The sequence below is a fragment of the Dermacentor andersoni genome, chromosome 4, assembly GCF_023375885.2.
Source record: "Dermacentor andersoni chromosome 4, qqDerAnde1_hic_scaffold, whole genome shotgun sequence".
NCBI lineage: Eukaryota > Metazoa > Arthropoda > Arachnida > Ixodida > Ixodidae > Dermacentor > Dermacentor andersoni.
The window spans coordinates 61653520-61678626 of record NC_092817.1 but is presented as its reverse complement, the minus strand read 5'-3'; the positions used below and the strand labels follow the sequence as shown (position 1 = coordinate 61678626).

Below are 25107 nucleotides of genomic sequence, written 5' to 3'. Positions count from 1 at the left end.
TAAATTTTGTGGGAGACATCAAATAATGCTCGCGGTGCGCTCCGACGCACGTGGCTTATGGGATGCCGCAGAAATATTACAGGGCGAGAAATTTATCGTCGTATCGCATGAGCAGATCCATAAGGCAGCGAGCTACACCGAAACTTATGCTCTTATGCTTGTTGCTTAGTTTTCTGGCTTCCTTTTCTCGCATGTTATTAGAACTACATCCTTGTCGTTCTTCCCCCTTTCATTTCCCCTTAAATCCACTGCGAAATTCACGATACAGAGCACGACAGGCGAAACCATTTATTTCAATCTATCCACCCAGTGAAGACGAAGAAGAAATAGAAAAGAGAACGTTGGCGTTGATCTCTGACGCATACAACCAACCTCGCTGTCCTGAGTGAAATTTTTTACAACCTTGAAAGAACAGAAGAATTGAACCATTAAAAAAAGAGGGAGAATGGGGCACAGGAGGGGAAGGTGAGAGAGATCATAGTCTACTACGCGTTTAGTTCCATGCAGCGAAGTGGATGCTTGAGACAAGTCTCAGTCAAAAGAAGTCAAAACACTGCATCACCTTCGACTGCGTCGTTTGCAGCATAATTTCGCCCTCGCTCAGCGTTTATTCAGAGTATATTGATAGTCTTTACAACAGGAAAACGGGAAAGTCTCCCATAGTGTTATGAGAACTGAATTGTGTTCAAGAATATTGTTTGGTCGAGAAACAGAAAAGGCAGTTGGAACAGCGTTCCATCGAAAGAATCGGACCTGTGACTCCCGCACGCCTGGCACAGATTATTAATATGCAGTGTGATTATTTTTAAGTTTTATAATAGTTTTAAATATAGTTTGTTGCAGATAACGCAATTCAAGTCGTTGAACTGGATTACTCAGAGAGGCGGACATTATTTACACGAAAAATCAAACACGTTATAAACTAAATAACAAAAATTCACTAACTATCTTCTGAATTAATTATATTATGGCACATATTGCAATTTACTAATTGTAGCCGGTGTGTTTGCCAGGCGTATCTACTTGTAATGAATTTCCAGGATGACGTCAGTTTGGAGATATGCGCCATCAAACTGGCCCTAAACATGCTCTGTTGTTAAACTTACTTTTTTTTTAACCAAACGCTCTTTTATGCAGTGAACCACACAAGTAAATGGAACGCCCATGTATTTCCTTCCACACTTTGGGAAATAATATCTCGTAACTGGTGTAGTCCTGGAAATTGATTTCAAGTGGATATACGTCTTGCAAGCTCACCGGTTACAATTCCTAAATTGCGATATGTGCCGTAAACTAAATAATTGAGCTCATTATTGAAGTCTTGTTAATTATTTGAATATGCGTTTCGATTTCTCGTGCTAGTAATGTCAGCCTCTTGGAATAATCAAGCTCAACGACAAGAATTACGCTATCTGCCACAGTCAACTTTCTTTTTTTTTAAGTTTTATAAAACAGAAATGACCACCCTGTATAGTCGATGCGTGTCTGTTGTTTCCAGAGGTGGTGCAACGAGGTGCCCCGTATAGCATTAATTGAACAAAATTCGCAAGAAACGCTCCTCCTGAAACGGCGAATTGTACCGAAAAGTACTGCGTCAGACGTCTGTAAAAAAAAAAAGAAGAAGAAAGAACAAAAAGAAAAGAAACAAATAGACACGCCATCAGATTCGTTAACTTAAGTATTCACGGCATATGGCTCCCCCTCCCAACTAATAAGAAACAACGCTATCGAGCCACTCCACTTACGTAGTAAATCTCAGCGAATTCAATTCGGATTCCTACTCCAGACTAACAAGCTTGCTGCCGACTCTAGCCAGTACATGTCCCCACTAGCAACTTGATAAACACAACACGCTAAGCCGCATACCATAGTATGCAAAAAAAAAAAATACGAGACGTTTAAGAGCTCTTTCTTTCTGAGAATGATAACAGGGTGAAGCAAAATAAAGAAAAACGTCCCGAATATGTACATTGTGTCACCTGCCTGTAATATTACCTACGTGCTCTTCGTTCTGCCTACATTGATTGGGTTTGTCTAGGGCCTGCAGTGGGCAATAAATAAATAATAAATAACAGCAGGGAGCGTGATATTGCATGCTGCACGTGACGTAACGGCTAGAACGCATAAAAGCTCGAAAAAAATCGACGCTTCGTCACGTGGAGCATGTCAGCCTACAGAAAGGCAAGGAAAATTTCTCTTTCTTCGTTTGATTCCTGAAGCGCTCAGCTGTACGCCTCCACATTTTCTTTTTCTTTCTTTGGGCCCGCATGCGCTGCGGTCTCTTGAATTAAAGAGAAACAAATAAAGAAGCCCCCGCAAGCGAGCATGCATTTAGGTATCGTTTTAATTTCGTAGTAAGCAAGCACATATGCATGCGTCATAACACGAGCGTGCAAACGCACTTCAAGCACTTCACTAAGTAAACTGCCTTGTTTGATCTGTCGATAGACTATTTGGAGCGAATGATTGCAGCAAAGCGACCCGGACAGAAAGGGGCGCAATTCATTCATTCATTCATTCATTCATTCATTCATTGAACACATGAGCACCTGTTTTTGCTTCCAGTCACAATGTTGCCATTTTTATGTGCTACCGTACCAATACCATACCAATATACCAATGGCTGTCCGCACATAGCTTGGAGAATGATCCTGGCGATACCTTGGTTTAAACACCGCGTGTCCGCATCGATGGAAGGCGTCCCCGCCACAATACTGCTGGAATGAAGACTTATCTTACCGTCCTACAGACTACAGCGCACGCCTTCCCAAGCCTGCAGTGCCCAGTAGTACTGCGCAGAATTAGCGACGTTAAATGCAGCGTATACGTTAGCGATGTCTCCTTATAAATCAGGAGGACCTGCACCCAGGGCCCTTTGGGTTCTCAGCGGGATGTAAGGATATAGCCACGCCGAAAGGGGAGGAGCACCCGGGCAGGTCTCCTGGAGAGTTGCGACAACTACTCACTGTCGAGAAAGAAGGGCTCTCGCGATGACGGCGTGTACTACAAAAGCGATCCCGCGCCACCCCGCTGAGCTTTCGTTTAGGGAATGGGGAAACGGGGGGAAAGAAGTGGGCGCCGGGCATACATATATACGCGTCTGCGGGACGCCGCAGAGGGCGCCGAGGGAAAAGCTCGGGCCCAGCGTTCGCCGTCCGGGTTATTGATGGTGGCGCGAGGAATGCTCTTTTATGCAGAGAGGGTCGCGCGGGCCCTAGGGTTTATTTGGAACGAAGAATCCGAGTGCGTATAAGGGACGGTCTCCCGAAAGGAGCGGTTCGCGATGCAAAGACGAGACGAAGCGATTTCAATAACCCCGCGAGCCTCGCGAATTCTAACGAGCTCAAACTGAAGAGAAGAAGCGGAACGAAGGAGATTGGAGTGCTAGCTTCCAGCACGCGGGCATGCGTTTACAGTATTATGAACAGTAGAAAACAAGTGTGAAAAAGAAACAAAGAATATATGGAGAGATTGCGTTTTTGCTAAAGAGAATTTCTTTCAATGGAGGAAACAGAGATTATTATCTCTTTGGTAATATTTTTTTTCTGTTTATGGTCAAAGGCAGAATTTTTCTTGATTTTAACAGAATTGGTCGAGTTACGGTAAAGTGAACAATCAGTCATAAATACTGTCAGCCAGAATTATATTTGTCAGTCACTTTACTATATCCTCAATCAACATTTGTGTGCATCTTTTACCAGCCACGCAAGTAGAGGCAGACAAAGGTCTCGTATGCACAAGCCCTTAGGTGTTAGTGTCTGACTAAGGTACATCAGCAATCAGAGTGAAGCATACCGCTCGAAGAATGGATATAATTGGATGTGTCCCGTACATAGTGCCAGCTGTATTGGCGCCATGTGTTATGTCAAAGATTGGTCGCGTCTCAAGCTTTCCACGTAGCGTGCTTATCTGTACGTGTATGATATGTTTCAACCGCATCGCAGCATTTGATTCACTACACGAAGTCTGCAGTCACGGGTGGAGTAAAAGTTACTCCTCTCATGGAATAGACTATCCAACAATTTTTTTCCTTTAACATTACCGAAGAAACAACAAACAGGTTACTTTGAAAGAGAAATCGCAGAAATAAGCTAACAGAAAAGCTATGTTACAAAAGTTACGATGTTTTCTTTATTTTTATTTTTTCTCACACAGGAGATTTGACAGTGTATAGCTTCGGGCGCGTGGTACACGTATTTGGGGTATTTGACGCAATTATCATTCAGTCATTCGTTCTTTCATTTTCTCCGCAAATACTGCTTCATCTACGCGATATTACATTGGCTCGTTAATAGGTTCGTGTGCTTTCAAGTTCTAGTGCTTTCAGAGCTGGGTACAACACCTTCTGCCACCGCTATTATATTTTGTCTGGTATAAACCGCAAATACGGAATCGTCAGTTAATAGCTCTCGCGCGGCCATCAGGTCACTTAGACGCCCGCTGTTGTAATTTCAACTTTGGACTCGTATAATGAAAAGAGCAATGTGAAAGCAAGAGCTGCATTAAAGAGAAGGCGCAACCTTTTCTCGCAACTGTTGTGTGTGGTTTTGATTTTCTCGTACTCCAAATTACTTTTTTTTTTCTGCTTTCATATTCAGAAGGGCTGGTGCGATGGCGAAGCCTTAATTAAAGAGCGCGTTGTTGAAGCGCCATAAAGTATAAAGAGAAACTTTACAAACGAATTGTTAGGCGGCAGCTTTCAAAAACACCCCAAACTTTTCACAATCGCCGGACCCTCCGGCGTTCTTCGTAAAGTTATGAGGTGCCAAACTAATGAAGCTGGCAAAATGTGCGCACGCGAACAAATGCGGGGTTAATTATTCGCGCGCTTTATCAGCACAAAGATAATTAGTGGAACCTACAAATTTGAGAGCGCGGCCTATCCGCGTACCTTGGGTAAACAGACGCCGTTCTGAGCTCACGTGTCTGTCAAAACACACTCAAGCTGCAAAGCTGATTTGCACATACGCGCAGGCTATGTCACGCTTTCGGTTTGATAACGGGAAGGCAATGAAAGGAACGCCTATAAGCTCATTAGTGAAATTTCCACTTTTTATCTCTGCGATCTTTTCGGCACCGATGGCGATCCGCTGACGCGAAAATCTAGTTTTTTATAGTTCCTACTTTCGGCTATCAGTTTGCCTGTATCCCGAAGAAAACACACTTTCTTTTGCTACAAGTTTTTCAGCACGCCGCTTTTCTCCTACATTAAATTAACAATGTCGATCTCTTTCTCTCTCTCTCTCTCTCTCTCTCTCTCTCTCTCTCTCACATCTCCTACGCTAAACCGCCCACCCCTTAACTCCGCCATTACGCTTTACTTAGCTTTCTATATTTGCTACGCTTGGCTATATGCTCCCTCACAAAACGGTCAACAGAAAGTAAAAAAAAAAGTATCGCGCTACAAAATCTATGTAGCTTCTATAGGGATGTATAGTTTCGGTATTGCACCTCTTGGCGACTAATATCTAGCAAACTTCTAGAAAAACACACATTTTGAAGTCGATGGCCAGCAACAGAAGAAATAAGAAAGACTCTTGACAGAGTTTGTCATTTAAACAGGCCGTAGACCTTGCTGCATAGGCGAAAGCACAAGTCTGCACGAAGACCACGGAGTTCATCTTCAATCCTATAGGCAATCTACGAACTCCTTACATCTGTTATTTAAAGGGTTCTACAAAGCGCAGCCCGTAGGAAGTAAAAGCGGCGCAAGCTCCTTACTCAAATAAAAGCACCGCCGTCGTTCTGCTTTAGAGTGCGAAGAAAAGCGTTCAAGCACATCGACGCACCTCATCTCGGAGGCCGAGCGAAAAAGACGTAAGAGAAAAAAGCACGAATCTCGAGGGCGCGTCGTGCGCGTCTGTTGGATTGCCAAGCGCTCTCCTCCGTGTTTAGAGCCCTCAGAGTCTGTGCAGCGCACACGACAGTGCCCTATAACCGCAGCCCTATGCAGGGGCGTGCGCCTACTGCCCCTGACGCGCTAAAACATTGCACCACGGCTGTAATGGCGTAAGAACGCAGATAGACCGTCCCTTTCGACATTAGCTTAGAATAGCTTCTGACGTAGAAAAATCATTCGTGATTAGCTGATTTCGCCTTGGCTGTTGCGTCGCTGACTTTCGGAAGTGGCCAGCGACGCATGGAGGCTAGCCGATCACGAATATGGGAGCGAGCGAACATATCCGATAGTCGGCTCCTTGGTTGGCCGAAGCTATACATTGCGGGAAGCCTGTTTGTGTCGTCGTCTACAGCTAGCTACTGCAAAGGCCCATGTGTTGTATCCAACGAGACAAAAATATATTAAGATGCGCACTTCAGCGCACGAGGGTAGGTGGGCGGGGGTAACTGTGGGGCAAGCTTCGGCAAGAATTGGTGGTCAACTACAACACTACGCAGCTGTAGGCGTGGTTGTATTTACAAGATCGTCCTAGGTTGTTGCATTCGCACGATTGATATAGACACTTGAGTTCGTCAGTTTGTACGTTAAACCGTGCGATTTAAATAAAAGACGTTCGTATGTGTGCTTGAGCCGTCGCAGCTAAATCCACTGACCCGACAGCCAGAACAGCTGTATGCGCGTAACTTCCAGCCTCCAAACTGCTGCACGGTTTAAAGCCACGCAGAAGGGAAGAACAGGAAGGGGGTGGGGAGCGGAGATAACAGAAAGATCAAGAGCGAAGAGCTTGCTCGGTCTGGCCGTGCGCGTTCCTTAAATTGTTACAGCATGGAGGCGTGCGCTTCCAGAGCCGGGGTGCCAGCCCCGAGATCAAACTGGCTTTGGCAGAGGCGCCACAGATGAGGGCGCGCGCGCTACTTAAAGACAAAAGAAAGAAGACGGAGATGAAAACACTCGCTCGACAGTCTCTTCCTTCGTTTTCGTTGTTGGTGCTGGTTTCGGTATTGGTGTTGTTTTTGAAGTGAACAAGAAGTCCGCCACGAGGTAGCGGTTGGTCGTTGTAGGGCCCAGCGACAGGGGAGAGGGCCCCGACCAACGGCTCTTGGCCGAATGAACGAAGCAAAGAGCAAAATATCGCCAGCGACGATGTGTACGGGAGAACGAGGGAAGAACATCGGGCGGCAAAAGAGGCGAGCGCTGCACAGTGCCCGGAGCGATCTGTCACCGTGACGCGTTCGCGACGTCGCACCCGTGAGAGCCGTAGCTGGTACGCGATCACGCCTACCCTCCCTGTCCCCTCCCCTTTCTTTTTTTCTGCCCACTTATCCAGGCCACGTGGCATGTCCACAAGGCTTTCAAAACTTTCGCGTGAGCGGTGTAGCGGTGTTGCTTGTATCGCGTCCGTATAGGGTGCTAGCTGTTTGTCGCTTGCGTGGCATTTTACGTGGCCCCTGAGCTTTTGAGCGAGCCACTGCTGTTTTCTTGGAGCGCCGTAAAAGAGCTGCTGATCGATGGCATTTTAGCGTTGGTTCATGGCCGAGCGCGCCGAGGCAGACGTGGTTGTATTTGTGGGCGTTCTTAGCCCGGAGGAATGTGCTGTGTGAAAGAGAGGGTGCTTTGAAAACACGGAAAGGACGTTAGCTGTCACCCGCCTCCTTCCGCTTGAGTAAATAGGAGTTGTGAACAAATATATATAATAACTGCCGCTTTGGGTAACGTTTGCTTCGTCCCACACGAAAGAGAAGGCGAAAAAAAACCAGACCGATGGAATCGTGCAATTTATTTACATTGGGCGTGGACGTAGTTCAGCAAGAGAGGGCAACATGAACAAATTGAGCAAAGTAATAAACTAACATGTCCCATCTATTACCGCAAGCGCTGTTGCTGTTACAAAACGAGAGTGTAAACCTCCATTGATCGGGGAGGTAATCTCGAAGACAAACGAATCCGATTGGGGACAAACAGCCTGAAAGATCGCCCTCGCATTACGCGCACAGCTGTTTTGTCATACAAGGGGGGGAAGGAGGGCTTCGTTCCGTTCGCCGTGTGGGTGAGGAGGGGAACCAAATGCGTACCACAATTTACCGCTCCCTGCTCGACTTGGTGCTTTGAAGAGAACACTGATGTGAGGTGGGACGGAGCTCTCCGCGCTGAAGCCGTCCCCTATTGTGTGGATGGCAGAGTACGAAGCGTTCATGTTTCACAAGCCTGGACTTCCGTCCCTTCCCCCCCCCCTCCTCACTAGCCACCCCATCTCTCAAAGCCGGATGTCCGTCAGTCAGGTGCATTGCGGGCAATCATCGATTCACGAAGAAAGAGAGAGAGAGGAAAGGGGAAATGCAGGGAGGTTAACCAGAGGGGAAGATCCGGTTTGCTACCCTACGCTCGGGAAAGAGGGGAGGGAGAAGTATAGTTATAAAGTAGAGATAAAGAAAGAAAGGAGCACAGACATACAATCACAGTTGGTCACTGTCGCCGCACACTGTCGCCGCACACTGTCGCCGCACACTGTCACCGCACAGCACAGTAGCACTTACAGCACTATGAACATCTGTTCATGCTACAGCCGCTTGTCCAATTCTGTAGCCCTTAAAAACTGCAACGGTGCCCTCGTCGCCCTCTGCTGCGATGGCTTGTGATGGCGGCATTTTAATGTAAATTCCTGTGTTAGAGGTCTTTGGTCAAAGCGTCCTATCGCGTTTGCGAGTGATCGTCTCTGCAAATCATAGCAAGGGCAGTCACAGAGAAGGTGCTGAAGAGTCTCCTCGTTACCAAAGTTATCACACGAGGCGTCGTCGGCCCATCCGATTTGGAAAGCAAAAGACTTGGTGAACGCCACCCCTAGCCATATTCGACAAAGCAGGGTAGCTTCGCGACGGCAGAGTCCAGCTGGAATGCAAAGGCTTAGAGAAGAGTCTAGGTTGTACAGCCGGTTGTTTTGAAAATTTCCTGCATTCCACAAGGAGAACGTGATGTCTCGGCTGAGCATTTGAAGTTTTCTTGCGGCATCTGTCCTTGATAATGGTATCGGCTCCTCTTCATCGCCTTGAAGAGCTGACCGAGCGGCGTTACTGGCGTGTTCGTTTCTTATGACGCCGCAGTGACTTGGAAGCCACTGAAATGTCACGTGGTGTCCTCTCTCAGTCAAGGTATGGATTAGTTCTCTAATCTCGTATACCAGTTGCTCATGTGGTCCACGCCGCAGGGCTGATAGCAAAGACTGCAGTGCTGCCTTCGAGTCACTGAATATTGACCATCTTCGAGGTTGTTCTTGGCTGACGAGACGAAGTGCAGCACGAAGAGCTGCACTTCATGAAGCGATAGTAGTATCCCAGGGACTTTCGCAATAGCACAGCACGACCTCGGTACAAAGTAATAAAGGAACTGACGGCACCGGCCTCTGACACCACTTTCGAGCAATGTAGATAGCCAGGTGGGGAAAGCCGAACGCAGAGAACGGTACTTCGTTCGACACTTTTGAATACCGTCAGGAAGTGCATATGCTGATACACCTTTAGCTTTCCCTTTACTACCACCCCTCTCACTCGTAGTAGTTCACTTTCAGGACCTTGACCACTAAGAGTAAAGATAGCACTTACACCGAGTTAGTAAAACATCACCCGATCGACTTTCTGGCCATGGTATACCTTCTTAACATCCGTATGCAAAGGGCGCCCCTACTTGTTGCGCTTGGGATAGGTGGGCATAACAAGACTGAGAGACCCCAGAGCAGCCAGTCCACGGAAGTTTCGCGAAAGGCCAAAGCACAAACCAACGTCTCCCAGTTGTCGACCATCCGTAGTCAGCATGCCCGCGCAGAACCGAAAGAATGACCTTGTTTGTAGAAACCGACCCGGCCGTTATCTTTCGAATTTGACGGTGTAGCGGTACTATAACTGTCATCAGACCACGAGTCAAGTAGCGTGTCGCGTTAATTCATTCACGACCACGCTGCAATGAACTTTCATTTATCCCCCGCGGTCACGTGTCTTCGCGCAGTGCCAGCGGATCAACGCATTGTGTCGTCAGCACGCGAGGCTTCATTCGTGGTCTTTTTTCCCCCTTTCTTTCCTTTTTTTCTCTTTAATTTTTGTATGGCTATCGAGCTGATGGGCGCCCGTCATTAACCACTGCAAAGTCAATGAATGAGAAGAAGCGCGATTCTTCCTCGGGCGCTGCGACGCTACGCATATGCCAGCAGCTAACATTGCCGCATGTTACAACACAAACCATAACAATGCACTTTCCCAGAAGACTGCGCAACTTTTGCATCCTGCGATGAAGTGTTTTTTATTTCTTTAGAAGTTAAAGAAAATACGCAGATCCCACGCACAGTCTGGAATCTATAGGTGAAGCGAAGCATTCGCGAAGCGGTTCAGTAGATGTCATACAACTGTCTATCTTCTGAACAGCATTTTGCAACATAGCGATTACGTGCCTGCCCAGCAATACGGCGATAAGTGGAGACACCCCACCTCGCCACCCACGCCACCGCTGATTACGATGTCTCCTGGATCGGTCCGCACTTGGAACAAGTCTTTAGGGTCCACCCACGATGCTATTGCACTAACTTCAGGATTCGCCCACTTTTTGCTGCTATAAACCGGCCGGGAAAAAATGCGCCGAACATCGGTAAAGAAGACAGAAGGCGCGTATTTGTTGCAGTGAGAATATTAGATATCATTTGTTATTTCACTGCGTGATTCCGTCGAGAACAGAACCAAACACCGGTACATTTGTAGGGGTACTACGGATGGGACTACATATAGGCCAACTCGCTATAAGAGCAAGTCGATTCGTTATATGAGTGATGTCCTGTGTGTAAGCTATTCGCCAAGAAAGCAGCCGCAGCAGTTGCGGTCAGCAAAGTCGGGCAGTGCTGGCTAAGAAAGCTTACGAACAATAAATCAGCCACTAGTACTCATTAAAAAATGCGTCCGGCGTCCAGCACACGTGTATCAACGCTTGTGTTCGCAATATATTATACTCTCTATATTAAATGGTAATTGTCTGAGAGTAATCGTTTCCTTCGTTTCACACGAGAGGCTGTAGCCTGCTTGCGTGCTGTTTTGTAGTCCCTAGTATGTCCTTGATTTTTTCAGAAGGCCTCAGTGTTTTCGTATTAGCAAGAGAGGGAGAGAGAGAGAGAGAGAGAGATAAAAGAAATGAGAAAGGCAGGGAGGTTAACCGGAAGATACACATCCAGTTTGCTACCCTGCATTGAGAAAGGGGGAAGGGAAGACAGAAAGATCTTTTTAAAAAGAAAACAAAGACAAAAAGAAAAATGTGCACACACATGAAAAGAGTGGGAGACGGGAAAGAAAAAAAGGAAACACACACACGCGCGCACGCACACACACACACACACACACACACACACACACAAAGGAACGCAGGAGTGTCACAGTCGTTCAAGCAGGTCGCTTGACTGGAGAAACCTCAGTAATGCCTTCACCGCCTTATGGTGTGAAGGTCGCATCAGCCGGCACTCCAAGATCGTCTGCTCAGAAAGCGGCCGGTCATCGAGGCGTGCCAGCGCCGTCACGAGCGGCTGTCTCTGGGAGCTGTAGCGAGGAAAATGACCGAGGATATGTTCGATTGTTTCCTCGCTGCCGTAGCTATCACAGGTAGCACCGTCAGTCATCCCGATGCGGCAAGCAAATGAATTTGAGAAAGGCACTCCTAGCCATAGTCGGCAGCGAACAGTTGTCTCGCTTCGGGATAGTCCAGAAGAAATGCGTAGTCGAAGGGATGGGTCCAGGCGATCAAAGTTATATTAATTAAATTACGGGGTTTTACGTGGCAAAACCACTTTTTGATTATGAGGCACATCGTAGTGTGGGACTCCGGAAATGTCGACCACCTGGGGTTCTTTAAAGTGCACCTAAACCTAAGTACATGGGTGTTTTCACATTTCCTCCCCATCAAAATGCGGCCGCCGTGGCCGGGATTCAATCCCGCGACCTCATGCTTAGCAGTTAACGCCAGTCCAGGCGGTGCAGTCGAGTATGTCGCAAACCTGGCGTGTTCCACATCGATCGTGGGGCATCACACGCTAGTATGCGAAGCTTTGTGGCTGCGTCAATTCTTGAAAGGGGGATGGGTTCCTTCACGGCATCTTCGCGAGCCCTCCCAGCAGTAGTATCAGCAAAATTTCGCTGTTAATAATTGCAGTTGCCGTCAATTTTCTTTTTTCTTTCAGTAACGACTATTCCTCCCAGAGAGCGTCTGCGCGCAGCTGCAAGACATCGCGTGTGAATTCTTTAATAGTGCGCGAAACAGGCACAGCCAAGAACCTGAGCTCGTGAGGCCCAGTTTCGGGCTCGAAATGGGCGTCGCCCACCTTGCACGCCCGGCCGCGCGAAGGCAATATCCAGCGCGGGCACACCCACGTCGAATGGGTTCCCAGCGTGCGGTCTCACCGGCGGGCAGACGCCGCCCGGGGCCGTCAATTCGCGTGACAGAAAACAGGTGCCTTCGATGACGCAACGCGGCGTGCGGCCTTGAATGAAGTCACTCTCCCCTCTTCGCCGCCTTTCGCTTTCTGGCAGTCTGGGTGCATTCATAAGGTGGCTAACTATAAAAGGAAGGCGAGTGAGAAGAACTACGGGAGGAACCTTGCAAATGACGTCACACGAAAGACGAGGAATGATCGATAGCCGCCGGCGTTCGGGCTATATGATATGCCCTGCAGACCATAAAGCTTGTGTCTATCTCCCACCCCTAGACCTTTGTTTTTTCGGCTTCACTTTTTCTCTTGCTTTGCTTTTTTTTGCGTCAGTATTACGGGGAAGTTCAAGGTAATGTGTCTTGTCAAAGGCATTATGGCCGCTAAAGCGACGTGCTGAAAAGCGTAGAAACATTGACGATGACATTTCTGTGTTCCTACATACCTTGCATACATTCTTACATGTTTTGTAACGCCAAACAAGAATGCCGAGTTGCGCCAATTTGTACCAACCATGTGGTGGTTCAACTTTTGCAGAGTAACGAAGTGGAAATTTCGAAGTGTGTGCAATGTTTTATAACGAAAATAGGTGTAAGTGTGCGCGAGACACACGCGCAAGAAGTAGAAAAGACGAGGCAATAAATGAACACTGCTCCTGAGCGAAAACGACGTCCTGCGGATTTATGATGTGGCAATTTGTACAACCTTAAGCTGCAATGTTACGCATTATCAACATATGGAGGGAAAGGTACGCTTCAAGTGGCGTGGTGTGCAAGCTGATTAATTTTACTTTGCTTTGGCGAAGTCCGCGGTCTAATGGGTAGCACATCGGGCCGCTGTGCTGAAGGAACAGCGCCAGAAACCGACCTTCGACCAACTTGGAGCACTGAGTACGTTCCACTTGGTCTGTGCAGCTCTCCAATTAACCTTTTATTGCGTTAGCATTCTTAGGGTACTTAACGCTCTTTACGAAGGCTATGTATCAATGCATGTTTGTATCTAACCGTTTTTAGGCCTACCTGGGTCAATGGGCAGTCCGTAATCAAATGGTTAGCCCGTCGGGACTAGGTATAGCACACCTGCTTGAAGAAACTCTTTGACGCCGACTTGGAGCACTGGCTATGTCCCACTCGGTGTGTGCTGGCCTTCAGTGAACCTCTTCAATGCCAATTTGGGTCACTTGGTATGTTCCAGTAGGTGTGTGCCGCTCTTCATTGAACGCCTTTGACGCCAACTTGGGCAACGAGGTTTGTGCCACTGAGAACGTGCCTCTCTTCAATGACAAAAAAGATACCTTGAATTTTTCCGATGCTGAGAGGAATAGAACATACGCCACAAGGGTTCCTCAAGGATAGCAACCCTACGCAGTACCACTACAAATGCACTGAGTATGTGCCGCTCTTCATTGAACATCTCGCCAACTAGGGCAACCGAGTACGTGCTACTGAGTATGCGGCTAGCGAGGGAACAATTCTCAGCGTTCGCAAGCACCGGCGCGCCATGCTTCTCGTCTCGGAGGCCACACGCGGACTTCTCGGCAGTGCCACTAGATGGCGCAGCGTGTCCAGAAAAAAAAGCGCGACAGAGTAACCAGGGGAGGTATTCTGTAAGGATCGACCTAGTGGACACGTCTATTTCGTCTGCTGCTGAAGTGATGATTGGCTGGGGTGGGTTCCGCATGAACAGCAGCCAGGCGCCACAGCCAATCAGCACTTCAGCAGCAGACGAAATGGACATGTCCACTAGGTGGACTCTTACGGAGTCCGTCCCCAGGTTGTCGCTTCACAGGTTTATGAGTGTTCGCACGCACCGGCTCGTCATGTCTTCCAGAGGCCATGCGCTGGCTTCCCGGTGACGGCACTAGATGGCGCCGAGTGTTCTTAGGGAAGCGCGAAAGAGGAATCCCGCTGCAATGCATGCAACGTACATAACTCGTTTCGACGGTAGCTATACGTTGTGTCGCTATATTGATTGAAATGTTGAAAACATTGTCGTCGACATCCATCGTGAGATGGGTTCTGCCGCTTGTTTTATTCCAGTTTGGGTCACTGGGTATGTACCACTAGGTATGTGCTCTTCGACGCCATCTTGGGTGACTTGGTATGTGCCACTGCGTATGTGCCGCCCTTGAATAACAAACACATTCTTTGAAATTTCTCCGGTGCTGGGCGGAATCGAACCAGGACCTCGCACAGACTTCGCGGTGGCGCCGCCAGATGGCGCAGCGTATGCAGTGGGAAGCGTGAGAGAGGATATCGGCTGCATACACGTTTTTACGTTGGTGGTACGGTGTGTCACTACATTGCTTCAATGCGAATCGCATTAACATTGAAATTCATCGTGAGATGGATTCGACCAGACATTTTTTTTTCTAATAATCAAGCTCTTACCGCGTAATAAATGAAAATGGAGTTTTGAAGGTATATATTATCCATATAAAGTAATTCAGTATTTCTGTTTTGTATTCTTTTGAAGGGCTGAACGCGCGCTGTCTTGCACCACAAATATTGACGTAATAGTTCTGCGGAAGCCCGCAAGGTGGAGAGAAGCAATTAATAATAATCATAATAATAATAATAATAATAATAATAAACTTTGTAGCAATTGCTACGAACTGGTGGATGTCTGAATTTCCCTTTAGTAATTGCTTCTCTCCACCTTGCGGGCTTCCGCAGAACTATTACGTCAAATTGTTGCCTTTACCTCCAGTTGTTGACAAATTCGACTTCGCCCTGCCATGTGCAAGCCGCCGGGTTAGCTCAGATGGTAGAGCGGCTGCCCCGGAAAGGCGGTGGTCCCGGGTTCGAGTCCCGGACCAGGAGGAATTTTTCTTCACCTGTGAGGCTTTTCTTTCGAGGAACCCGTATGCGTTTCCTTTGTAGCAATTGTTACGAACTGGTGGATGTCTGTATTTCCCTCTATTAACCACAAATATTACTAGCGCTCAGGCTATACATGGTGAGAGTCTGAGCGTCGAAATTGGGCACCTAGATTTTCGATGTCGTGAGCGTCATTGTTTCGTCCATAACGCTAAAGCAACGCAACATTTTCGAAGCCCGGAACACCAACGGGTTTCCGACGGAAGCTCGACTCCTGCATTTATACGAAATAAGCGACAGCGACTCCTGGTCATAACCAGTTTCTTTTTTTTTTTCTTTTTTTTTTTGCGAACACCCAGAGATTGCTTTCTACCTTGCACTTATGCCTTGCTGCAGATGAAGATCTTGCAGAAATTATGACCTGAAGTACTTCATTTCCGTTTTATTTCTTCTTCTTTTTCCCCACCATGTATATCCATTAACCTGGCTTCTCTGTCTGCGTAGGTGACGCTGTCCAGTGCTACATATGCAGTTGGTCCCCGAGAAACCAGGCCAACCGGACAGACTACTGCACGCACGCAAACTTCAATCCGGAAAAGAACTTCGCCCACGAGTGTTCCCATGGATGCGAGTTCTTCTCCCAGAACGACCTGAACGGTGAGTGCGAAAAAACGGAAGCCCACACGGGCGTCGAGGAGTGGGCGCGATGCGTTGTCGAGTGCCCTCGTTATGCGTAAATTCGATTTCTCTGTGTTCTGACAGCGGCGAAAAATATATACACACATAGCTGTTACGATACGCTCTGTTGCGAAGCCACGATATCGGCTGTGCGGCCTGTTGGCAGCCGCGAGAAGCTGGAAGCATGGCAATAGCGTTGCATTACCCATGCGGCGGGCCGTTTTATCCTATAAGAACGCAATGTACATGCAGGTTGTCCCAACTATCGTGCACCAAGATTTTAAGATATGGAAATGCCACATAGGTGGATAGAACCAAGGTAATTTTGTTTGCCGTCGCTTGGATGTACTCAGATTATTTCTTTTTTGCGTTCCGCCTAATTACACATCTAGTGTTAATTAATTAGTCAACTTCTCAAATATAATAATTAGATGAAAAGTGTCAATGAGAAAATTGTGGAGCAACGTGAAAAACTCCCGATACAGCTTTCTGTTGCCCAATACTCGCTACATAAAAGTGTTTTTCCGAGCGTGAAAGAAGCCCGCAAATGCACGCGAAATTGCCGCTCGACTGGCCGTTGTGTAATATCTAAGGCCACATATACTTGCTTCTATACAACTCATTTGAATGTGTATATGCGAAGACAGATACATAATTTGTTTGCACAAGCATCCCCAAATGAGCGCCTAAATTTTATGTAGTCCCGAATTTTTTTCGTCAACAACGTGCTCCAGAAATTTGTTTCCTGGTGCCTTGATATTGTTCACTCAGAACAACTAGGTATTACAGTTAAGTTGGTAAGAATGAGCTAAGCTGTTACTTCTTTTCCTTCATTTTTCTTTCATTTCCGAGTGCGACGCAATGCTAATTCAGATGCAAGACGTACTGCTTCTTAGCACTCTGTGCAACAGCTATTGACTTGAGAATAATATGTAAAGTGCGGTGTGCCGCGCATCAATTCACGGGAACTCCGGTGATGTTTCAAATTTTGTGACAGAGAGAGAAAATGAAAAATAGAAATGCACGAAGAAATGAAGCGCACTGTGCTGCTACATCTAAAGAATGCTTACTAACCAATGTTCGGTAGTCCAGTCCCGTACTAAAGCCATGTAATAAAAACCACAAACAACATTAAGAATTTAGGCAACTTTAGGTCTCTTGCGGCACGGAAGCGACTTTTATGGGGAAGAAAAACAGTGTCCCGAATGCTTCAACAATAAAGGTAACTGTAATTTGGGCTGGCCTGAATCCAGCTCGATTTAAAAATGCGGAGGCAAGAATAGCACCGTTCAGAATAGATCGGGCACACATGGCAATAAATTACACAGTAATATGCTGTATCTTACTCCGTTATCAGGGCGTCAAGATTTGATAGCCAGCTATTTGGCGCGGCTGCCGTGCGCTGCCATTATTGCTTGAACGTTTGGTCGCTTCTATGCAGCAAAAGGACCAGTGACCGGCTAAGTGCACGCCGGCCAATTCTCGATGAGCTTTCGTGCGTTGCTTCCCTGGACCGATCGGAAAATATATGATCGTACAGTCACCTGCCGCGCTCTGCCTTCTCACTAAGTCAATTTGAATGTTACCTTATTTCAGTGCTGTAAGGTGATTTTATCGCAACCGAACACGAATCACTACTTGATTGTTATCTCTTTTCATCCTGCCGTGAAATAGTCTGTTAGCTCATCGTATATCAGTCGGTATGTTATTCAAGAGTTAGGTCGGTCGGCACAACGCGAATGTTAAGCAGTTCTAAAGTTTAATAATCGTAGGCACGCTACATTCACTCTCCGTCACACGGACTTTTGAAACTAGGGAGTCGATGTGGAGTCAACGTTGTGTTTACGACTGACAATAAGTTAGGGGAGATGTGTGCCTCCATGCGGAGAAAAAAAGACAAGTTGAAGAAGGAAAGACCTAGCAGAAATTATGCAACACAGACTAACAAGTTCGCAGAATGCCGCCTGTACGTAGTTTATAAAGTTCATTTTAACTGCTCTCGCTTTTGTGTATGATCAGACAAGGGGTTTCTTTAATCAGATATTAACTGAACATAAACGTTCATTGATGGGTGGAAAACCGTGTAACCTTTCGTTACAATGTTGCGATTGCAAGCGTACTCCAAAGTTTGCACACGGTATAGTTCTGCTCAAGCATAACAACGAAGAAGTGCGCCTTATGATCAAGGTGTCGTGGCGTGTCATTACTAGAGGTAGCACATGCGTATATCAGCCCTCGATTGTATTGCGCAAAGAGGAATTGTCATGCTTAAGCTGTAATGTTTCCCAAGTACCCGCAGATGTCAATAATCGATGGGTAGGCGCCGCCTTCGCTTGAGCAAGCGCGGATCAGTTTTGTGTCTTCCTTATTTTCCGCCACTGTGCGACCGTTCAGTTCATAGTCGACGTTTGTGTTTTCCTCTTACTTCTTACCTGTGTTCTGGTTAGCACGCCCGTACCCTTTCAGTTACGTGTGCACTTTGAACACCTCTTCGCGCATGCAGGTGACTTCGAGCACGTTCGGCGCAACTGCGCGCCGAGCAACCCTCCGCACAAGGGTTGCCTGACCGAGACGAGCCGGGCCTGGTCCACGGTGCGTTGCATCTGCGACTCGGACTACTGCAACCCGGCGCCCCAACAGCAGCGGACGACGGCCGCACTTCTGCTGCTGCCTCTGTGGCTCGCAGCTACCGCCGCAGCAGCCAGAATGCCCACCTGAACGCTGTCTCGCTGTTTCCTACACCCGAACAGAGGGGGCGCCCGTGTTTGAGGAAAAGACAACGGAGACGCCGGCCCTCTGGTCGTAGTCAGCCAGTGGGCGTCAAGAAAAATGCGAGACGCTGTGTGGAAATTCTATAGAGCGGCGAATCGACTAACTGTGACTTCTTGAGTTGCTGTAAATAGACTGTTTCACCCATTACACCTTGTACCAACAAGTTCACCAGAACGTTTAGCTGAGCTAAAGACAAAGCCGGAGCTCTTCAGTCGTGCCCAAGTTCGGAGCTCTCTGAGTTCCCACGTTTCATGAGTAGTGTCACGAATACAACTCCTAAACTTGCGAACTATACTGCTGCTTCTCCACAGCGCAGAAAAATAGGTCAGCAGTTGCCATCTGTGGCCCGATTCTTGGCATTTCGCTGCTGTCAAGTTTTCATCTTGACAGCTCTGACACCATCTGTGATTGGTTTAAAAGGAATAATTCGGCAGAGTCCGGAATAGTAAACACAAGTCACAAATGGCTGCGTGTTTTTTGTGCGTTCGAAGGTACATCAAAAATTTGGTATTTAAAAAAGCGTCACGGGAAATGTCCGAAGTTCAACACAAGATTTCTTAACTAGGGCCACAGGTTATTTCTTCCGTGAACCACGACTGTTCTCCCCGAAATCTTAACGAAGCAGAGCTGAAAACGACATGAAGGCTTCCCTAGACGACCGATAAAATTGGGGATAAGTTGAACATTTCTTCTCAGGTTTACTACGAGGAGCACCATGGCGCCCACTGTGGCACTGGGCTAGTATGTTAAGCTTATTTATCGGCATCAGCCTGTTATATGGGAGAAACAGGCTCTTGCTAGCGCTGAAGAATTTGGGAAAAAGGATACCAAAATTTTTTTACAGTTTGACGGTGGACCTTGTTCTCCACAGAGGAGTTCGCGAAGGGCTTGGCTTTCGCCTTTGCTATTGCGGTATGGTGCGTCTTATACCGTGCTTCAGGGTGAACCTGTGTTGGAATAGCTCTAAGTTATAAACTAAGCATGATTTTAATATTTGTATAATTTGTGATGTGTATACCAGGGAGGCAACGTATTTGTCCCCATCTGCGTCATTTTGTTGGAGTCCCTCAGGAACGCTGAATTCAAAGTCTTGTTGTCTTTCAGTGTTCGGTTTGATTGCAAAAGCCCCACACCTGTAGCTGTCCAGTGTCGACTGCCGTCAACGCGTGCGAGTTACTTTCTGCTTGAGCAAATTAGTGGTTTGTACTGTCGTTCTCTGCGAAACAGCGCTTCAACTTCACAGTTGTTACATCGTTAAGTTCCCAGAGAAGAAAATGACTTGATTTTGAGTATTTTGGCTTCCCTGGAAATTTATACAAGAGCTGTGTGATTTATAAGACAATCTATGACACTGTCACCTTTTTGTGTGTTTACTGCAGTAAGCTCGCAGTTGAAGAACAGTATGCGCCTGACGCGGGATTTGAGGGCACCTTTATATGCGCGATCATAAGCAATTATGTATTCATAGCCTGCATAGCTGAATGATCAACAGTCGTCGAAACAAAGATGTCTCTGGGATTGAGTCGAACAAGTGACGTCCCTCATTTGAGCGCTGTTGATCGCTTCGTGTCCATCTTCCTGTGTACCGCTGTTTTGTTTGATTGTATCACATGGTGTGTTTAAATAAGTTATTCATATTGAAAACAGTTTCTTCTAACAGAGCGAAATCACTCCATATTTCCACTTGTGATCAGGCGACCAGGACTGTAATTTATCGCCTTCTCGGTAGAAATCCATGTCACCGCAACAAAGTCTCCGATTCTTACACAATCGCTTGTTCTACGTTTTAGTTTTCACGTTTCAAATTTCTTATTTGAGCCAACTGAGTCTTCAGAAACGCACTAGAACAACCAAAGTACAAGCTGTTAACCTCCACAGAGTTTTGTTAAGCGCAAGTACGTCGACGAGGTGCGCCCTCCTGAATATGTTGCGGCGCAAAATAACTTTTATGGTGTGGGAGGTGAGCAGCATATTCCATCAGCGTGCACCGTGTAGGTTTCCTCAAACTTGGGCGTCACGAACCCTGTGTCATTGTAGAGTTTAGAATTTCGTCGCCTAATATATATTCTAACGTGCTTTACTGCCAAAAAACTGCCGTGAGCGTTCTCTCAAGCATGTGTTTGCACTGCAATGTCTCCCCATCGCCACTTCTTCGAGTAGAGGACATTTACTAAATATCATATGCTCGTGCACGCAGAAGCCATGCTGTATGGGTTTTCAGCACCACTCAATGTCGTTTCATCGGCCTATCACCAGTCTCCATGTGCAAGTGTGTCGATATTTCGTCGTCAGCACCTTACGTGTGTATCCGTAAAGTACAGTGTAAAGACTGACTTCCAGCAACCGCTGCTATTGCTAACTTGTAGTGACAGGGTTTGCGCTCACGCTTCACGTGAAACGTCTAAGGTGCAAAGCCTGTGCAGTTCTTAGTGTAAAGAAAATGGTGAACCCACAAGACACCTTGGCATCAGTGCATGACTGATTCAACAGTGTTTAAATCGCGCCACGTGTCAGTGAACGTGTCCCGTGCGAGTAAAATATGTATTGTACGCAAAGGCTTCTCCTTTACAGCCAGAAAGCTCTTCGTCAGAAATCTTCACAGAATTTCGCTTGTATGTGTCATTGTAAGGATACATTTTCGCTAAGAAAATACACATTTCTTTTTCAGATAACAAGTATTTATAGCAATATATTTCACCTACGAGAATATATTTATCTAAAATTACTAATCAACAATAAGCCAAATGCATAAATAGTATTGAAGTAAATTCGAACAAGAAAAGCTTTCGAAGCATAGAAGCTTAAACGTCACGAGCGCTGTCCACCGTTTCGTGCAGATCTTTCACAAGCCCTTCAACGTATAGTCTTAGGGACCTTCCAGATGACCTTAGCGCATATTTTTTATACACAGCGCAGAGTTTTTTAACCTATAGTTGCTAGCCAAATAGCGCATTGTTGTTGCCAAACATTAATTCCACAGTTAAACAGGGTACACATTAGTCCCTTCTGGTCATTAGTGACAAGTTACATCAATGCACGGTGTCCAGAACTGATTTTAGCGACAACAAGGTAGCCTACTCTTCTTTTTCTTCATAAAGGTACTACTGCTGTCTTATACACGTCAAGCGCGCCTAATTAATTCAGTTCTATGACCTTCCATGGAGAATACAGTTGCAATCAGCGTTATTACACAAAGCAGCTAACAGAGTGTAAAATTGAAATATTATTGTTTTCCCGTCAAATTGGTTACGCGTTCCCATCGCGGGTATGGAAGCCTTTACAGACCACGTGATGGGGTTATGCATTGTCGCGCAGTGAAGTGTCAAGTGTCCTAAGTGAACAATGCAAGTGTAAAATGTACATAAGAGAGCTTATTACTAAAATATACGTTCAATGATAAACTAAAGTTACAAAAAGGTTCGTGCAAAATTCTCGGGGCATTGTTCAGATGCATGGAGCTGGGAACATCTTGTGATATTTTAAAGCGACATCGTAAAGGGCACCATGTAGCAGGAAATCCGGTGTTGGTGTCGGCGTTGGCGGAGTTGTCCGTGAGCGAAAATTTCCGTGTATATTTAGGTATATGTATACACCACACTTTGCTGTATGACGTGCGGTATGTGAGGGTTATACTGACGCACCATTCTATCACTAAAATTGAGCATACCTTGTCTTGCACTCTTGACAAAGTTATTCCTCGGAATCTTGAAAACGACATCCCACAAACAAATGTCACGAAACAAAACACCGCCAGCGCATGCCATTTGTGTTAAATATTCTCAGACTTAAATAATGAATGTGCGAAACAATAACAGAAACCTGGAAATGATGTCATTTTTTTGATGGCGCGGCTGTTCACAACGTGTGGGATAGGTCCGCGCAATTAAGAGGCCGTGCTTGTACCAGAAAGCTTGCCTTCATGCACAGCATTCGCCGCCAGCGTTTCCCGGTAAACATTACGGTTATATAAGCTTCAGTTGCCAGGAAGCGTGACAAGCAGTCAGAGATCTTTTAATGACATCGCGTTCCACTCCTAAAGGCGAAGCTTAAGCGTCCTCTAATTTGTTGTTTTTTAACGTAAATTAAATTCCTTTGGGTATACCGTAATATTGGCTTAAGCCTCCTGCCTTGCGACAGCGCAAAAGAAATATACAAACACGGTCACATTGTACTGCATACTGCTTTCTACAAAAGCACAGCGTTCTTTCGGCCTCTTGCTGTGTTTAGCTAATCGAAAAGCCTGGCATATGTAGCAGTTTGTTTTTAAAGAATGGCACTAGATTTACGCTGGTCCGTTGGAATACCTTCGCACGACAAGCACTGTATATGGTAGTTCATTAGCACGTCATCCCAGCACGCTCTTTTTCAACACAAACTCTGGAAATGAGTGCGGACAAACCAATCCGCGATAGCTGCTGGTGCTGCTTCGTGCTACTTTTATCCTTGCTCAAAAACTTACACCGTCAACTCCCACTCTACCTTGTATTTTGCAAAAATAAAACAACAGGAACAGCCACTGAATTACACGACTACATATTTACAGCAGAACTGATAGTTGGGCGAGTTGGTACGAATTCATTGGGAAATGTTTAGTGCGCACAGTCGACAAGAACACAGTGAAGGGGGATTCGTGTGTCCTCCTTCACTGTGCCCTTATCGATTGTGCGCGCTAACTATTTCACTATGACATCTTTACAAACAGTGTAAGGCCACTTTGAACGCGGAGAATATATATCAAAGCTGCGTATACCTGCAAGGATTGACTTACGTGCTAGTTGGTTCAATATCACAGAAAGAACAGCGCTTCAAGACGGGTCATCCAATTATAGCTCGCACCCAAACCCTTCTAAGTCTTCAAGACGGGACACAAAGGAGGAACCACACATAGTTGTTAGTCACAGAGTTGTTAGCGGAGTGTGTGTGTGTGGTTCCTTCTTTGTGACCCGCCTTGAATCGCTGTTCTTTCCTTGTGAATATCCTCTTACGTTGTTATGGCAGTGCTTATGGTCAACATTGCAGCCTCCACAATGCAACTGCAGCATGCTGAAGAACAGATTTTTTTTTTCAAAATTTCGATGGCATTATTTATAGGTGTTTCAATTATTTGTAATTGACTGAGAGGGGGCAGGAAACTATGCAGGTGTGTCGTTGATCGCACCACTTTTCTTTGCCGCAGCCAATTTTTGCGTACAGCATACAACGTGACTTTGTAATTCGTCGTTGTCATCGATTATCGTAACTTTATGTAGTACAATTGTCGTGTTGTAATATACGTTTGTAATGTTGAGTATTTATATGCCTTGCCGTTCTGCCCAAAATTCATCTTATTGTCGTAGCCTGTTCCAAATGTTCGGATAGAAACACACGTCCAATTGAAATGTTTGTGTGCAACTTGTACGGGTTATACATTCACTGTGTTAGCATTGTATTCCCCGGCAATGTTCGCGGATGCCCACCAACGCGCCTGAGAAAAATGTACATGTACCAATGCTTCGCGTTGATTCTTCGGGCATACCGCCTGCTGCTATCTTAAGAAAGGTCACGAGCATACCTTCCTTCCTATCCTTCAATAAAGCCTGGATATTGGCGTGCTGAAATGTACTGCTTTTGCTTTGGGATGGTGTCTTGTGCTGCCCTCTGGCTGAGAGGCTATGAGGCATGGAGGACAAGAAAACTGAGTTGGAAAGGGCTGTTTTAATCTCCAAGCCAAGACTCATCAAAGACTGAAAGGGAACAACTGCTGGTGCAAGGAAGTTGACTTCCGAAGGCTTATCACTGACTAGAACGGTTACATACAAGTTCAGTTTTCGCTATGCTCCTTGATATTAGCTGGCGATGGAGATGGTGGTCCGTTTCTTCAAGCCTGTTTACCATGGAAGCCATGGCGAGCAGCTGTTTCTCTTGAGCGTGACAGATTTGGTTCGTCACATGTTCAGCAAACTGCTACTTCCAAGGAAGGCAAGTGAAGCAACGTGACACCCTCTTTCTCGCCACGTTACGCCGTTCCGGGAACACGATACAGACCGTCCGAGAACATGCGTAGAAAAAGCAGCTGTCCTGAAATATTCAAGTAGCCTCTGTCTTTCTGCATTATAGTGAAATCCACCCTTCGGTCATAGCCATGCCATTTACATGCGGCACATCCAGATTTTTCGTAGGAGCCTGTACTCATTCCGATCGCAGTACGCTCTCTAGTTGTAGCTGGTCAATGAGGAGAACCAGGCATACTTTTGACTGCACATGAGGTCGGTTTGAAATCGGTCGCGCTCACCGCCCTATCTTTTGTTCGTTTGCGCGACAGTCAAAAAGCCCTGACAGATTTAGCTCGCTCCTGACATTGGCGCCTGAAGTAACGAGGAAAACGGCCGTCCGCATGGCTTCCTAAGCTTTCATGATACATTCATTGTGTCGACATCGCGCGATGGTGGAGAAGTAAATACTGGCCCGTTCTCCTGCAAATGATACACAATCCGCGGCCTGCGAAGCACATACCA

General features: G+C 46.5%; 1 protein-coding gene across 1 annotated transcript in view; it reads left to right on the top strand.

Moving 5' to 3' along the window:
* Positions 1-24210, top strand: part of LOC126536201 (uncharacterized) — a 93618-nt gene extending 69408 nt beyond the window's left edge. The window contains exons 3-4 of the mRNA XM_050183090.3: positions 15668-15820; positions 18345-24210. Coding sequence (XP_050039047.1) covers positions 15668-15820; positions 18345-18559 — 368 coding nt within the window. The 3' untranslated portion in view covers positions 18560-24210. The remainder of the gene's footprint in view (positions 1-15667; positions 15821-18344) is intronic.
* The last annotated feature ends 897 nt before the right edge of the window (positions 24211-25107 follow it).